The 16,385-nt window shown below is 46.1% G+C and overlaps 2 protein-coding genes across 4 annotated transcripts in view; both read left to right on the forward strand.

Moving 5' to 3' along the window:
• The window catches only part of LOC128409480 (zinc finger protein 157-like), a 218,717-nt gene extending 214,586 nt beyond the window's left edge, over positions 1 to 4,131 (forward strand). For both annotated transcript variants that reach the window (XM_053380004.1, XM_053380003.1), the window contains exons 2-4: positions 850 to 1,024; positions 1,154 to 1,280; positions 3,362 to 4,131. In XM_053380004.1, the coding sequence (XP_053235979.1) occupies positions 950 to 1,024; positions 1,154 to 1,280; positions 3,362 to 3,888 (729 nt within the window). In that variant the 5' untranslated portion in view covers positions 850 to 949 and the 3' untranslated portion in view covers positions 3,889 to 4,131. The remainder of the gene's footprint in view (positions 1 to 849; positions 1,025 to 1,153; positions 1,281 to 3,361) is intronic.
• Positions 4,132 to 6,739: 2,608 nt separating this feature from the next.
• LOC128409369 (oocyte zinc finger protein XlCOF6-like) lies at positions 6,740 to 14,248 on the forward strand. Of its 2 annotated transcripts, XM_053379776.1 has the most exons (5): positions 6,740 to 6,834; positions 10,103 to 10,280; positions 10,413 to 10,539; positions 11,359 to 11,442; positions 12,156 to 14,248. In XM_053379776.1, exons 2-5 carry the CDS (start codon positions 10,206 to 10,208, stop codon positions 13,685 to 13,687), a joined length of 1,818 nt encoding a protein of 605 aa, XP_053235751.1. In that variant the 5' UTR covers positions 6,740 to 6,834; positions 10,103 to 10,205; the 3' UTR covers positions 13,688 to 14,248. The 2 variants fall into 2 exon arrangements, with proteins under 2 accessions (XP_053235751.1, XP_053235752.1); XM_053379777.1 differs by lacking the exon at positions 11,359 to 11,442.
• The last annotated feature ends 2,137 nt before the right edge of the window (positions 14,249 to 16,385 follow it).

Consider the following 16,385-nt stretch of genomic DNA (forward strand, 5'->3'; position numbering starts at 1 on the left):
CCACCAGGGAGACCCTGTCTCCCATCCCCATTCTCAGGACGGATGCCTGTGCCCAGCTTGGACCCCCTGATTATTTCTCCTCCTGTCCTTTCTCCCAGTGTAGGGAAGATAAAAGGACACACACACACACAGGTTCCTAAGAGGAAGGACTAGGGGGCCATAAGCCACTGAACTTCATATCTCTGTCCCCTAAACTACAATCCATGTTAGCACATAGCGTGCTCTAAATATTTCCATCTACTCTTCCTGGGTGGCTGTTTGGGGGAAAGGAAAAGTGAGGTCTGCAGAGGTACTGGCCGTAATGCTTTCTGTGAAGCTTCATTAAGAGTTGGGATTTGATCCTAGAACTTTCCAAACCAAAGCTGAATGTCCCCTAAAGACTGAGGCAGCTTATATTATTATAAAGTTCCTGTAGAAAGGATTACATCCTTCCAGTTCACTGCCTTTGTAATGAGTATTAGTTTTTGAGTATTGATATTTGTACAGTGGTACCTTGGGTTACAGACGCTTCAGGTTACAGACTCCACTAACGCAGAAATAGTACCTCTGGTTAAGAACTTTGCTTCAGGATGAGAACAGAAATCGTGCAACAGCGGTGCAGTGGCAGCAGGAGGCCCCATTAACTAACGTGGTGCTTCAGGTTAAGAATGGACCTCCGGAACGAATTAAGGTCTTAACCCGAGGTACCACTGTAATTTGTAACAGGTATGCTATCTGTGTAAATGTCTCCCACCCTAATTAAATCCATCTTTCTGTGAACTGCCCTGAGACCTCCAGGTATAGGGCGGTATATAAATTCAATTAATAACAATTTTTATTATTATTTCATCTTCATTGTTCTCCTAAAAGGGTTGCTCCCTGCATTGAAGTGCATTGCGGCAACAGCTGAGAGAGTCCCAGAAGTGGCCCAGTTTACGCCTCCTCCTCCGTCCTTTCCACTGGCAGCGCAATGGCCTCTGAGATCCCCTTTGAACCACCTCTTCTCAGAGGTGGAGTGGAAAGAGGAGCCAGGCAGCTTCCTCAGGTAGGGAAAGAGCAACGGGAGCAGGAAGGAGGGAAGAGGCACAGATGGGACCACCCAGCCTCTCTCTGTGTTGAGTGGGGATGATGGGCATCTAAGAGCAGCTCTGTCTTCTTCCTCTTCTTCTTCCAGGCCCTCTTGACCTTTGAGGAGGTGGCTGTGTTTTTCACGGAGGAGGAGTGGGCTCTGCTGGATCCAGGCCAAAGAGCTCTGCACAAGGAAGTCATGGAGGAGAATTATGAGATGGTGGCCTCTTTAGGTAAGGGCAGATTTGTCTTGGCTGCTAGACATTGAAAGGGTGAATCTCCTGTATGAGCCATTTATTCATGCCGTGTCTTCCTCTTTGGCGAAGCCTCGTAGCCAAATAAGATTGTCTTCCATGAACATGGTCTTAACGGTGTGTCCGTAAGTGACTGTGGAGTCCGATTCTGGATCCACACATCCTTCCACAGTGGGGACATAGGTTTCCCGGAGGGAGTTAATCACAGTGAGGGTTTGCCAAACGTACTTTCCTCTTAGCTTGTTTCTCCCTTTCATTCAGTGTGGTGTAGTGGTTAAAAGCAGGTTCGTGTCTCCGCTCCTCCACATGCAGCTGCTGGGTGACCTTGGACTAGTCACACTTTGAAGTCTCTCAGCCTCACTCACCTCACAGAGTGTTGTGGGGGAGGAAGGGAAAGGAGAATGTTAGCCACTTTCGAGACTCCTTTGGGTAGTGATAAAGTGGGATATCAAATCCAAACTCTTCTTCTTCTTCCTGAGTTTGTACTTCTTCGAAGTCCATGGCTCCTTGGTAATGACTATTCTGCAATTGGATGATGATGATGATGATGATAATTTATTCATTTCCCGCCCATCTGCCCGGGTTTCAGCAGCCACTCTGGGCAGCTCCCAACAAAATATTAAAAATAGAATCAAACATTAAAAACTTCCCTAAACAGGGCTGCCTTCAGATGACTTCTAAAAGTCAGATAGTTGTTTATTTCCTTGACATCTGATGGGAGGGCGTTCGACCGGGCGGGCGTTGCTACTGAGAAGGCCCTCTGCCTGGTTCCCTGTAACCTCACATCTTGCAGTGTGGGAGCGCTCACAGGCCAGTGTTTCCCAATTTTCTGTGCTTATACTGCATTTTTAAGATTTGCCTTGGGAGCATCTTTAAACCTCTTTTGTTGTCCACCACTATATCAATTTCCATTCTTAAATTGGGAATAGAGTGGTTTCTTTGGAAGACGATAATCAGGCATCTGAACAACATGAGCAGTCCAATGAAGTTGATGTTGAAGATTGTACTTTATAGCAACACTGTACTTTTGTCAGTAGGTAATTCTTCATAAGCTGATATTGTGGAATGAATTCACAAAAAACCCCTATGTATAATATACAAAGAAGGGCCCATCTTCTCCAGCATCCTGGTGAAGGTTTAGCTGATGTGTGTTAGAATGCCCACTGCGAGATTGCAGTCATAGGATTGTTGTCTATCACATGATGGTATATGTTTTGACTCCACAGAGTGGGAAGTGACAGAGACAGAATGTTTGTGTTACTGTGTTTTGTGAAGTGGGACTATTGTCCTTTGTTCTTTTTCTCTTTGCTGTTTGATGCTAGAGAGAGAGGGAGCCATGTTGCAGTGCTCCGTGTGTGTTTATATGTAAATAAAGTAGATTAGCCAACATGCTGAGTTGCTGGGGTTTTGTCACAAGCGGCGCAAACTCTGCGGATCTCTAAGTGTGCCGGTGTCAGTTGGCATCAGTCACTGTGATATTCGGGCTGAGGAAAGCTTATGAAGCTCCCGAACGATCAACCAGGAGGGAGAGAACATGCCAGTCAGGCATGTGTCTCTGGCAGGGTCCTACTCGAGTGTAGGCTGAACTCCTGACAATGTGTACAGCTGGTTGGAATGTATCAGCAAGATATTACAGATCAGGGAGGAAGGAAAAAACTGATTACAGAGGTGTAGCATTTTCACAGGAGGAGGAAGATGGAGAAAGTGTGTCCCTCCAAAGGTTGCTGCACTACAACTCCGGCCATCCCTGGTCATTGGACTTCTTTTCTTGGGTTGATGCTACTTAGAGTCCAACCACATCTTGAGGGCCATAGATGCCTCACCTCAGTATAGAAGGTTTCTCTTGGTGCTCAGTGTTACATGGGATTTGAACTGCATACTAAGGGTTCTGGAGATTATTTTCAGATTTCCTTTCCTAAAAATGTGGTGCATGGGAGAGGGAGGAATACTGGACTTGTTAAAATAAGAGAAAGTGCTGATTGGTCTTGCTGAGTGTTAATATCTCTTGTTTTCTTCCTTGAATACCTAACAATATTTTCTTTTCCCTAACTTTCAACCAGGTGATGGAGAAGACAATCAGAATTATGAGGGGCCATCTGTGAAGTACTTCATTGTGAGTGAACACCTTAGCACACGTCTACAAACTAACACAGGGGATAAAACTTTTAAATGTATGGAGTGTGGAAAGAGCTTCAAGCAGAGTGGAAACCTTACCAAACATCTACAAATTCACACAGGGGAGAACCCATTTAGGTGTATGGAGTGTGGGAAGGGCTTCAGTCACAGGGGAAGCCTTAAATACCATCAACGAACTCATACAGGGGAGAAACCTTTTAAATGTATGGAGTGTGGGAAGGGTTTCAGTGAAGGTGGAAAACTTACAAGACATCACCAAACTCACACAGAGGAGAAACCCTTTAGATGTATGGAGTGTGGGAAGAGCTTCAGGCAGAGTGGAAACCTAACCCAACATCAACAAACACACACAGGGGAGAAACCATATGAATGTATGGATTGTGGAAAGTGCTTCAGTAGCAGTGTAACTCTTAGAAAACATCAACAATCTCACAGGGAAGCAACGGTTTAAATGTTAGGAGTGTGGAAAGTGTTTCAGTTATAATGGAGTTCTTAATTAACAGCTACGGACTCTCACAGGGAAGAACCCATTCAGTTTTATAGAGTGTGCCAGGTTTTCCCCACAGAGTTCACTTTGTCTCTCATATCAACAAACTCTTATGTGGAAAATCCATTGTAAATGCATGGAGTGTGTTTTATGTTCTGGTGTTTGTATGGAATGTTGTACATATACGTATTAAAGCAAAGAGGGTAATGTCACATAATAGTAAGTTTAATGAAAGATATAATGTGCAGTTAGGGATGTGCAGAATGTGGTTCTGGTGTGTTCATTGTGAGTGAACATGTCTGAGAATCCGTTGATATTTGGTCTTTGTAAAGAGAATTGGGAATGCGGAGTTGTGAAAAGTGGAGCACGACAGTAGTGTTTAGGAAGCAGGATTGGCTCTGGAATCCTGGAACTGAAGAGTTGAAAGGGACTCCAAGGGTCTTCTCCAAGGGTCTTCAAACTACAAGAAAGAAGATTCCATCTAAACATTAGGAAGAACTTCCTGACAGTAAGAGCTGTTCGACAGTGAAATTTGCTGCCAAGGAGTGTGGTAGAGTCTCCTTCTTTGGAGGTCTTTAAGCAGAGGCTTGACAACCATATGTCAGGAGTGCTCTGATGGTGTTTCCTGCTTGGCAGGGGGTTGGACTCGATGGCCCTTGTGGTCTATTCCAACTCTATGATTCTATGATTCTAGTCCAATTCCCTGTTAAAAGAACAGCAGCATAAATCCCATTCTTATAATTGCAATAAAGGAACAATGAAAACTCAGAAAAACTGAAAAGTAATCCTTAAACCGTCCTACGTTGTGTATCTTTTAAAAATTCGTTGTTTTACACTACCTTCTCATTCATGGCTACGTGTCATGTTCAGGAGTTCCCCCCTCCCTTTTGGTAGCTCACCAATGAGAATTCATGAGCAGTTGGTAGATTTCTAGTCTTTTTATTACTGTATCATGTTGCTATCACAAATAGGCAACTGCTCGCAAGGATAGCAGTTCTTACCCACGTCCAACGGGATGTCCCTCCTTCCCGGCTTCTCCTTTGTTCTGATTGATGTATCACCCAGCTGCTTCCCTCCTTTCTGTTTCCTAGCTACTATCTCAAAGCTGGGTAGCTCCTGTCTCAACTGTGCAGCCTCTGAATCCGCCTGTCCCTCTGCATTGTGAAACTCTGGAAGGGCAGGGGGGACTTCCCTCTCCTCTTCTGTTACAAGCTGATCTTCCAGAAATTGCATTCCCCAGTCCTCCGATTCAGACCAGCCCCTGACACTAAACTGCAAAGTGGACAAAGTTCCATGGTGGCAGCCGGAATAAAGGAGGTGCTGAGGGGGACAAACAATATACGGAGGGAAGGTGGCACAGGGAAATGTGGGCATTGCCAGTGGTTTCAGGAGAGTCATTTCCCTGCGGAGAGAGGAATCTCTGTGCCCCCGTAATTGGCCCATCTTTCAGAAATCTGTGGAAAGAGCAGGCAGTAAAGGAGGCCGAAAGCAGAGTTCATCTGGAGCTGCTCCTCTGCCAGCATTGAGCATTTGCCCATGACATGAAACAGCCACAGCAGGTGCTGCAAGATGCCCACAGTTGGACTTCACCCCCAAAGGCCCCCTCCTCCATCGCCTCCTGAGACAGACGGATGCCAACAGGGTCTCTCTGCCTGACGAGGATTTCACCTGGGACTTCCTGCATGCAAAGCATTGAATTTGAGACCATTATTAAAACAACAATATTCATTTATTCAGAGTAAATACAGCTTTGTCCACTGCCATAATATCACGGAATGATCACTCCAGTCCTCAGTCCCACATCACGGTCATCTTGGCTCCCCCAATGCCCTCAGTAGGAACCAAACTACTGATCTGCTTGGCTAGACATTTCCAGTCATTATAATCTTCTCCACAAATACCTCTGTGATGATGGTGGTGGTGGCATTAAAATATCCTTTTTGTTCTTCAATCAAGGGAGAAAAAGGGAGACCAGACTGTGTCAAAGGTGTCTTTTTTGGAGATACCTTTGATAAGACACTAATGGCACGTGAGGCGTTGTGACAGAGTAATGGTCCAGATGCTATTAATCCAAGCTTCTATTGCCCTTTTAGAGGTTTCCTTCCATCATGGGCAATAACTGTAGTCTAGCTGCTGTGAACAGAAAGGAAATTAATTTTTTAGATTGAAGCGTAGAATATGGGGTCAAATATATAAATATGGAAGACAAGAGAAGGCAGTGGAAGACAGGAGTGCCTGGCGTGCTCTGGTCCATGGGGTCACGAAGTGTCAGACACAACTAAACAACAACAATGGTTATAATAAGGTAAGTGCTGATTAAGGACAGATAGATTGTTTAGACTTTAGAGATTTTGGAGGTCTGATAAAAAGTTCTTCCCCAGAAGACATGGACCATGGTACACCCCCACCAAACGCGAAAGTGGGAATCCGAGACCTTCTGCATGCAAAGCAAATGCTCTACCACTGAGCTGCACCCCCCCAAAAAAAAACATAACAAAGCCTAACTTTCTCCATCACCTCCAGCTTTGTACAAAACGCAGGCATTGAAACGACACTGGGCCACCATTTAGTGTTGTCTTTAAGTTACTGCTCTAAACCCCTTCCCAGGAGGGGGCTTTTTAGAAATGCGGCGGGGGGGTCGTCTTTCGCTGCCTCTGCGGGGAACTGAACCCATGAATTTCTCACTAAGTAAACGGGAATATAGAGCTTGCCGGCTGGGAAGGGCATTTCTGTTTGCAGGGAGCGGGAGGGGGAGGCGGATCTCCTGCCGCTCCCCCTCCCTCTGGGTCAATGAGCTCCGCTTCCTAGAGAGGCAGGAAGTTATTTTTTTGGGGGGGAGGCTATTTGGAGGGGAGGGGTCTCCATCCTCATTCCGGGAAGAGAAGCGGACTTGGAGAAGAGGAAAAAGAGGTGCCGCATATTGGGGGGGTTATTGGGGGGGGGAGAAGGAATTGCTTTCCCTCCCCCTGAATCTACAAACAGGGCGACTGGGAAAGGAGGCGGGAAGATTTCGGGGGGGGGTGTAGAAAGGAAAGCAAGGAGGGGCTCCGTCCTTTCCCTGTGGGAATCAGTGGGGGTGGGGTGGATGCAGGACATCCTGTGGGTTCCCCCTCCCCCAACATGGTTTGCATTGCTAAATCCTTTTTGAAGTGCAGGGATCAAGTCAGGCTCCCATGTTGGGGGAGGATAGAAGACACTTGAGACGATCCACAAAAGGGTGCCCCCCCAGTGGAACTTAATTACAAAGGGATTTGCAGCCCCCCCTGTGCATGTTGACTCAGAGGTCAGTCCTTCTACGTTCAAAGGGGGGGCAGCCCCATTCCGCCTAGTGATGCTCCTCTCTGTTTAACACCCTCCATCTCCCTTCTCACTCCTGCCCCCCATCGCTCCCCCCAGGCTCTGCCTCCTCCTTCAGGGAGCCAGTCTGGAGGGGAGGGGTGAGCTCCTCCAGGACCCTGACCTGCCCCCCTCCAAAATCGCTGCTGAAGCCCCTGCCTCCGTGGGGCTCCTGGTAGAGCCGGCTCCATGGGGGAAGATATGATGTGAAAAGGCAGCGGCTGATTGTGAGAAGGAGACTAAAGGAAACAAGTATTTGCTTCTTGGGAAGGGGGTGACCCCCCCATTTCGGCAGAGTGGGGGACAGTGGGGGAGGGTTTGCTGTCCTGTTTATGTGCCCCTGAAGAGGAGGGAAGAGGCACATTTTAGATTGCCTGGAGCTTGGAAAAACGCCTGGAGCTTGGAAAAAACACCTGACCGGTTTCCCTCCTGCTAAGCAAAGAAAACGGGTAAATGTGTGGCGGGATTTAAAACTAATCAGGCAGGTTCAGGTCTGTGCTCATGAGGGACCAGTTTTGACCCCCTGGTTATTTTTCACCCTGTCCTATCTCACAGAGTTGGGAAGAAAGAAGCGCAGCTCCTTTCTTTGAAGTACAACTGGGACAGTCCCGGAAGTGGCCAGTTTTACGCCTCCTCCAAATCTCCTACAGGCAGCGCAATGGGCCTCGCTCTTTCCTATGGGAATCATGGATGCAGGCCATCCTGTTGCAAGGTGTGGTTCTCCTCCCCCAACAGGGTTTGCATTGCAAGACCCTTTTCAAAGCGCAGCGAAGACACTTGAGACGAACCAGAAAAGGGTGCCCCCCCCCCGGAACTTAATTACAAAGGGATTTGCAGCCCCACCCTGTGCATATTGACTCAGCAGTTCAAAGGGGGGGGCAGCCCCATTCCACCTCGTGATGCTCCTCTCTGTTTAACACCCTCCATCTCCCTTCTCACTCCTGCCCCCTCCTGCCCCCACTTCGCTCCCCCCAGGCTCTGCCTCCTGCGTCTGGGAGCCTGTCAGGGCGGGAGGAGAGGAGTGAGCTCCTTCAGGACCCTGACATGCCCCCCTCCAAAATCTGCTGCTGAAGCTCCTGCCTCAGTGGGGCGGAGATCGGGAGGGCAAGCAGGGGAAGGAAGTCTGCTTTGGTGCAGTGGAAGCAGCTGGAGATTTCGGGGGGGGGGGTTGAGAAGTGAACAATGTCAAGGGAAATCGGCCTCCGGAGCTTCCTGAGTAAGAAAGAGGCTGATGTGAGAAGGAAGCAAAAAGAAACCAGAATTTACTTCTTGGGAAGTGGGCTGACACCCAGCTAGTCTTGGGGAATAAAACTGATCACCCTTAACAGATTTTGATGCTCTTTCTTTCCAAAAAGAGGCTTCTCCAGATATCCTCTTGGACTTTGTCGGGAAGGAGAATCAAAGCCCCCAGGGGTGGGAGATCTGGCCTGCCTTGCAGGATTGGCCCAGCGCAGAGGTGCTGAGGGACCTTCTCTGCTGGTGCTGCCAGCCTCACTCCTGCCTGGCCTCGTCCCCATCCAGGTTGCCAGGAGGGTCTTCTAACACTATAGGTCTTCTAAAGACCACCACCTGGGCAATGCTCAGAACCCTGCAGGGTGGGCCAGGATTACTGCCAGTTTAGTGTTTGGAACGGGGTGGAGACCATTATCAAGCCTGAGGGCCATATTCGCTCCTGAGCAGCCTTCCAGGGGCCACTTTCCATTGATGGGCGGGACAGAGGACAGAGTTGGTGGGGCTATGGGGCTGACTCTGAGCTTTGTCCAGGAGCTGCCTGCCTTCCAGGGATTTTTCCCAGTCCCACAAAAAAACCTCAGGAGGCAGCTGGGAAGTATTGGAAAGAGGGTGTGGTGCTGGGGAAATTCCTGAGGGCCAGAGAGAGAGAGAGAAAGGATTTGAGGGCCTATTCAGCCCCTGGGTCTGAGGTTCCCCACCCTGCCGTTTGGGTGCTGGGCTTCCACCAGGGAGACCCAGTCTCCCATCTCCATCCTCAGGAGGGATGCCCTGTGCCCAGTTTGGACCCCCTGATTATTTCTCCTCCTGTCCTTCCTCACAGTGTAGGGAAGATAAAAGGGGACACACACACACACAGAGAGAGAGAGAGAGGGGTTCCTAAGAGGAAGAACTAGGGGGTTATTAGCCACTGAACTTCATATCTCTGTCCCCTAAACTACAATCCATGTTAGCGCATAGAGTGCTCTAAATATTTCCATCCACTCTTCCTGGGTGGCTGTTTGGGGGAAAGGAAAAGTGAGGTCTGCAGAGGTACTGGCCGTAATGCTTTCTGCGAAGCTTCATTAAGAGTTTGGGATTTGATCCCAGAACTTTCCAAACTGAAGCTGAATGTCCCCTAAAGACTGAGGCAGCTTCTATTATTATAAAGTTCCTGTAGAAAGAATTACATCCTTCCAGTTCTCTGGCTTTGTAATTAGAATTTATGAGCATTAGTTTATTAATGTTGATACAGTGGTACCTTGGGTTAAGAACTTAATTCGTTCTGGAGGTCCGTTCTTAACCTGAAACTTCTTATCCTGAGGTACGAATTTAGCTAATGGGGCCTCCCGCTGCTGCCGCGCCATCGCTGTGCAATATCTGTTCTCATCCTGAAGCAAAGTTCTTAACCCAAATTACTATTTCTGGGTTAGCGGAGTCTGTAACCTGAAGCATCTGTAACCCAAGGTACCACAGTATTTGTAATTTATAAAAGGTATGCTATCTGTGTAAATGTCTCCCACCCTAATTAAATCTGCCTTTTTTTGAAGAGCCCTGAGACCTCCGGGTATAGGGCGGCATATAAATTTAATCAATTCTTATTATTATTATTTCTGCATTGTTCTCCTTAAAGAGCTGCTCCCTGCATTGAAGTGCATCGTGGCAACAGCTGAGAGAGTCCTGGAAGTGGCCCTGTTTCCGCCTCCTCCTCCTCCGTCCTTTACACTGGCAGCGCAATGGCCTCCGAGCCCCCCTCTGAACGGCCTCTTCTCAGAGGTGGAGTGGAAAGAGGAGCCAGGCAGCTTCCTCAGGTAGGGAAAGAGCAACAGGAGGAGGGAGGAGGGAAGAGGCACAGATGGGACCACTCAGCCTCCCTCTGTGTTGAGTGGGGATGATGGGGATCTAAGAGAAGCTCTGTCTTCTTCCTCTTCTTCTTCTTCCAGGCCCTCTTGACCTTTGAGGAGGTGGCTGTGTTTTTCACGGAGGAGGAGTGGGCTCTGCTGGATCCTGGCCAACGAGCTCTGCACAAGGAAGTCATGGAGGAGAATTATGAGATGGTGGCCTCTTTAGGTAAGGGCAGATTTGTATCCCTCTTGGCTGCTAAACATTGAAAGAGTAAATCACCTATTTGAGCCATTTATTCATTCCGTGTCTTCTTCTTTGGCAAATCCTCATAGACGAATAAGATTGTCTTCCATGAACACAGTCTTAACGGTGTGTCCATAAGTGACTGTGGAGTCCAGTTCTGGATCCACAGATCCTTCGGCAGTGGGGACATAGGTTTCCCGGAGGGAGTTAATCACAGTGAGGGTTTGCCAAACGTGCTTTCCTCTTAGCTTGTTTCTCCTTTTCGTCTTGAGCTTGTGCTTCTTCAAAGTCCATTACACCTTGGTAAAGGCTTTTCTCCAATTGGAGCACTCGCATGCCAGTGTTTTCCAATTTTCTGTGCTTCTACTTCATGTATTTAGATTTGCCTTCAGAGCATTTTGAAACCTCTTTTGTTGTCCATCAATATTTCCCTTTCCATTCTTAAGTTGGGAATAGAGTGGTTTCTTTGGAAGACGATAATCAGGCATCTGAACAACATGACCAGTCCAACGAAGTTGATGTTGAAGATTGTAGTTTATAGCAACTCTGTACTTTTGTCAGTAGGTAACTTTTCATAAGCTGAAATTGTGGTATGAATTTCCCCCTAAAACCTATGTAAAATCTACAGGGAGACTGACAGGTTAATAATGGTGGCATGAGGTTTGCTGGTCAGTGTCATTTATCAACTTTTAATGGGCCACCAGATACTTTGCTGTCTTTGCTTCAAAAGATTAATACTTTTGTATATTTTTATAGTCACATATACATAAACAACACTTCTGTTTTACTTATTCCACATAGCAGGGACTCTGATACTTAAGTCTGAGCTCATCTGCTCGCTTGGAACAGAAAAATACAGGGATGTTGTCCTGGACCAATTGAGAGGTAGATACTTCCACTTTGCTGTGAGGCTGTACTTTTGTATGTCTCCTTTCAGTGTGTACAAATATAAAAAGAGCCCTTTTGGATCAGAACAAGGGCCAATCTTTGCCAGCATCCTGGTGCAGGTTTAGGTGATGTGTACAGCTGGTTGGAATGTATCAGCAAGATATTACAGATCAAGGAGGAAAGAGAAAACAGTATAGCATTTTCACAGGAGGGGGAAGATGGAGAAAGGTGTCCCTCCAGATTTGGCTGCACTACAACTCCCATCATCACTGGTCATTGGCCATCTTTGCTTGGGCTGATGGTACTTAGAGTCCAACCACATCTGGAGGGCCATACATGCCTCACCTCAGCACAGAAGTTTTCTCTTGGTGCTCAGTGGGAGTTGAAGGTTCAGGTAGGTAGCCATGTTGGTCTGACGCAGATGAAATATATATTAAAAAATTTTAAAAAATTGTCCAGTAGCACCTTAGAGACCAACTAAGTTTGTTCTTGGTATGGGAGTTGAATACTAGATAGTAGAATACTGGATGCTAAGGGTTCTTGAGACTATTTTCAGATTCCCCCCCCCCTTTCCTAAAAATGTGGTACATAGGAGAGGGAGGGATGCTGGAGGTGTTAAGAGAAGGGAAAGTGCTGATTGGTCTTGTTGCGTGTTAAGTTCTCTTGCTCGAATACCTAACAATATTTTCTTATCCCCCACTTTAAACCAGGTGATGAAGAAGGCAATCAGAATTTTGAGGGGCCATCTGTAAAGTACTTAAGTGTGAGTGAAAACCTTAGCACACATCTACAAACTAATACAGGAGAGAAACCTTTTAAATGCATGGAGTGCGGAAAGAGCTTCAGTAAAAATGGAAACCTTACTGTACATAAACAAATTCACACAGGGAACAAACCATTTAGATGTATGGAGTGTGGAAAGAGCTTCAGCCTGTGTTCACACCTTACTATACATCTACGAACTCACACAGGGGAGAAACCTTTTAAATGTATGGAGTGCGGAAAGAGCTTCAGTGAGAGTGGAAAACTTACTGTACATCAACGAACTCACACCGGGGAGAAACCCTTTAATTGTATGGAGTGCGGAAAGAGCTTTAGTGCAAGTGGAACTCTTAGAAGACATCAGCGGATTCACACTGGGGAGAAACCATTTAAATGTATGCAGTGTGGGAAGGGATTCAGTCAGAGTGGAATCCTTTCTAGACATCAACGAACTCACACGGGTGAGAAACCATATAAGTGTATGGTTTGTGGAAAGTGCTTCAGTGCAAGTGGAAGCCTTACTCTGCATCAGGGTACTCATACAGGCGAGAAACCATATAAATGTTTGGAGTGTGGAAAGAGCTTCATTTGTAGTGCGAGACTCACTGTGCACCAACAAAGTCACACTGGGGAGAAGCCATTTAAATGTATTTGTGGGAAGGGTTTCAGTCAGAGTGGAGCTCTTGCAGTACATCAACGAACTCATACAGGGCAGAAACCATTTAGGTGTATGGAGTGTGGAAAGAACTTCAGGCTGTCTTCACACCTTACTACACATCACCGAACTCACACAGGGGAGAAACCTTTTAAGTGTATGGAGTGCGGAAAGAGCTTCAGTGAGAGTGGAACTCTTAGAATACATCAACGGATTCACACTGGGGAGAAACCATTTAAATGTATAGAGTGTGGACAGAGCTTCAGTCACAATGGAACACTTACTAAACATCAACGAACTCACACGGGTGAGAAACCATATAAGTGTATGGTTTGTGGAAAGAGCTTCAGTCAGGGGGGCGATCTTGCAACACATGTACGAACTCACACTGGTGAGTTACCATTTAAATGTATGAGGTGTGGGAAGGGCTTCAGTCGTAGTGGAAATCTTAGAATACATCAACGAACTCACTCAGGGGAGAAACCATTTAGATGTATGGAGTGTGGAAAGAGATTCAGTTGTAGTGGAAATCTTAGAATTCATCAACGAACTCACACAGGGGAGAAACCATTTAAATGTAAGGAGTGTGGAAAGAGCTTCAGACGGTGTTCACAAATTACTATACATTGGAGAACTCACACAGGGGAGAAACCGTATATGTGTACGGATTGTGGGAGGTGCTTCAGTGAGAATGGCTCTCTTAGAAGACATCAACAAACTCATACAGGGGAGAAAACATTTAAATGTATGGATTGTGGGAAGTGCTTCAATGGGAATGGAAGTCTTAGAATACATCAAAGATCTCACAGAGAAGCAACTGTTTAAATGGAATGGAGTGTGGAAAATATTTCAATTATAATGGCCTTCTTAATAAGCAAGCACAGACTGTTATGGGGGAGAAACCATTTCGGTTTTTTGGAGTTTGCCATGTTTTTCCCACAGGGTTCATTTTGTCCCTCATATCAGCAAACTCATATGAGGGGAAAATTCATTGTAAATTTATGGAGTGTATTTCATGTTCTGGTGTTTGTATGGAAAGCTGTACATACATGTATTAAAGCAAATAAAATGTCTCATAATAGTAAGTATGATGAAAGATATAATGTACTGTAAGGTATGTGCAGAACGTGACTCTGGAGTGCTCATTGTGAGTGAACATGTCCTGAGACTCGGTTGATATTTGGTCTTTGGCAGAGAGAGTTAGGAATGGAGAATTGTGAAAAGTGGAGCACAAAAGTGGTGTTTAGGAAGCAGGATTGGCTCTGGAATCCTAGAACTGTAGAGTTTAAAGGGACTCCAAGGGTCAAGTCCAACTCCTTGTTATAAGAACAGCAGCATAAATCACATTTTTATACTTGCAATAAAGGAACAATGAAAACACAGAAAGACTGGAAAGTAATCCTTAAACTATCCTTGTTTGTATTTTATAAATTCATTGTTTTACCGTACCTTCTCATTCATGGCTTCATTAACAGCAAAGGGGGTAAAATCCCAAATGGCAGCTGGAATAAAGGAGGTGCTGTGAGGAATAACCAACATGGGGAGGGAAGGTGGCACAGGGAAATGTGGGCATTGCCAGTGGTTTCAGGAGCGTCATTTTCCTGTGGAGAGAGGAATCTCTGTGCCCACGTAATTGGCCCATCTTTCAGAAATCTGTAGAAAGAGCTGTCAGTATAGGAGGCCGAAAGCAGAGATAATCTGGAGCAGGGGTCCTCAAACTTTTTAAACAGGGAGCCGGTTCACTGTTCCTCGGCCACTGTTGCGGGCTGGATTATAATTTGAAGGAAAAAAAATGAATGAATTCCTATGCACACTGCACATATTTTATTTGTAGTGCACACAAAACCAGGAAAAACAATACAATATTTAAAATGAAAAATGATTTTAATCAATGTCAACTTATAAGTATTCCAATGGGAAGTATGGACCTGGTTTTGGCTAATGAGATGCTAAATATCCGGTTCCATATTTGTCGCTGCTAGTCGTAGCAAGTGATGCAAGTGTTCATCAGTTAGTCTGGATCTGGTTGGAGATTTCAGATGTTTCATTCGGGGGGAAATCTGTTCACAGACATAGGTGCTGCCAAAGATGGTTGCAATTTTGAGTGCATGGCTCCTGGGAGTTAAGATATGTCTCAGAGAGATGCATTGAAATTAGTGAGGCTGCTTGATTTGAATGCGTTTTTCATAGAGTCACAGTTCTGTAGTTCGGCCATTTCCATTTGGGAAATCGGATCAACAATTTCAATGTCTACAGAAAATGGGTTCCGGGAAAGCTGTATGCCCTGTTCATGGAGGTGAAGCTCTTTAATTCTAATTTGATACTCCTTTTGCAACGTTTCTAGTAAATCCACACGTTTTGTTTGGGAATGCAACTGCTGGTTTTTCCGCCAACAAGTTTTGAGTTGTGGGGAGATGGCAGAGGTTTTCCTCCTTCAGGTGAGGAGGTCTAATTTTACTTGAAAGGCTTTCACATGTGAAAACATACCACAGATGAGCTTCCCCTTTCCTTGAAGTTGAACATTGAAACTGTTGAGTAGCTCTGTTACATCTGTCAGAAAGGCAAGGTGCCATTTCCATTCTGCATCTTTGAGCTTGGGGTGAGCTCCCGTTGCTCGGTCCCTGCTCCTGCCCACCTAGCAGTTCAAAAGCACACCAGTGAAAGTAGATAAATAGGTACTGTTACGAAAAAGGAGCAATGCAGAAGCGAGCTCCAGGTGGCTGGAATGCCAAACAGGATGTGAATGTTATGGGACTGTACCGTGGGAACAAAAGACAGTCTATTCTGTGCACTGAGCACCGGATGTTAGCTCAGAGTGTCACATGACCCTGTACTGGAAGTACATGGGTGGAGTTATTCTCTCTCTGCTGTTGGTGATGAGAGAGTACAGACACGATTTCTCTGTACTGCTGGAAAGACAGGAATAAAGGCATGTAAATACATTTCTGTCTGTCTCTTTCCCCTCCCTGGGAATGGGAGGGGAGAAGTGGTGTGTTCTTCTCACGTTAGAGGAGGATCGCCGATTGAGACCTTGCCTGCGCCTGCTGGAGAATGCAGCCAGGGAGGTCAACAAGGATTCAAGCCGGGCACCTGGAGGGTGGCCAATTCCTCTGGCTTTTGGCTTGAATCAACAGGTACCACTCCGGCGGAAAGGTAAACAGCGTTTTCGTGCGCTGCTCTGGTTTGCCAGAAGCAGCTTTGTCCTGCTGGCCACATGACCCAGAAGCTGTATGCCGGCTCCCTCGGCCAATAAAGCGAGATGAGCGCTGCAACCCCAGAGTCGGTCACAACTGGACCTAATTGTCAGGGGTCCCTTTGCTTCTTTGTTTTTTGAAAGCATAAAAGCAGAAACCTGTGGAAGTAAGTCATTAAAATGTTTCAAAACTCTCCCTAGATCCATGAAGAAATAAAGAAAATACTAAGAATATCATATAGTAAAAGGCCAGAGGCATTCCTTTTAGGAATTTTAAATGATGATATTCCAAAAGACAAAACTAATTTTTTCTTATACGCAACGTCTGCA

Source organism: Podarcis raffonei, chromosome 2 (assembly GCF_027172205.1).
Source record: "Podarcis raffonei isolate rPodRaf1 chromosome 2, rPodRaf1.pri, whole genome shotgun sequence".
Classification (NCBI taxonomy): Eukaryota; Metazoa; Chordata; class Lepidosauria; order Squamata; family Lacertidae; genus Podarcis; species Podarcis raffonei.

Coding starts and splice junctions, on each gene's coding strand:
- LOC128409369 (XM_053379776.1), top strand. CDS start 10,206: ATGGCCTCCGAGCCCCCCTCTGAACGGCCTCTTCTCAGAGGTGGAGTG. Junction 10,540..11,358: donor TGAGATGGTGGCCTCTTTAG/GTAAGGGCAGAT, acceptor TATTCCACATAG/CAGGGACTCTGATACTTAAG. Junction 11,443..12,155: donor TGTCCTGGACCAATTGAGAG/GTAGATACTTCC, acceptor ACTTTAAACCAG/GTGATGAAGAAGGCAATCAG.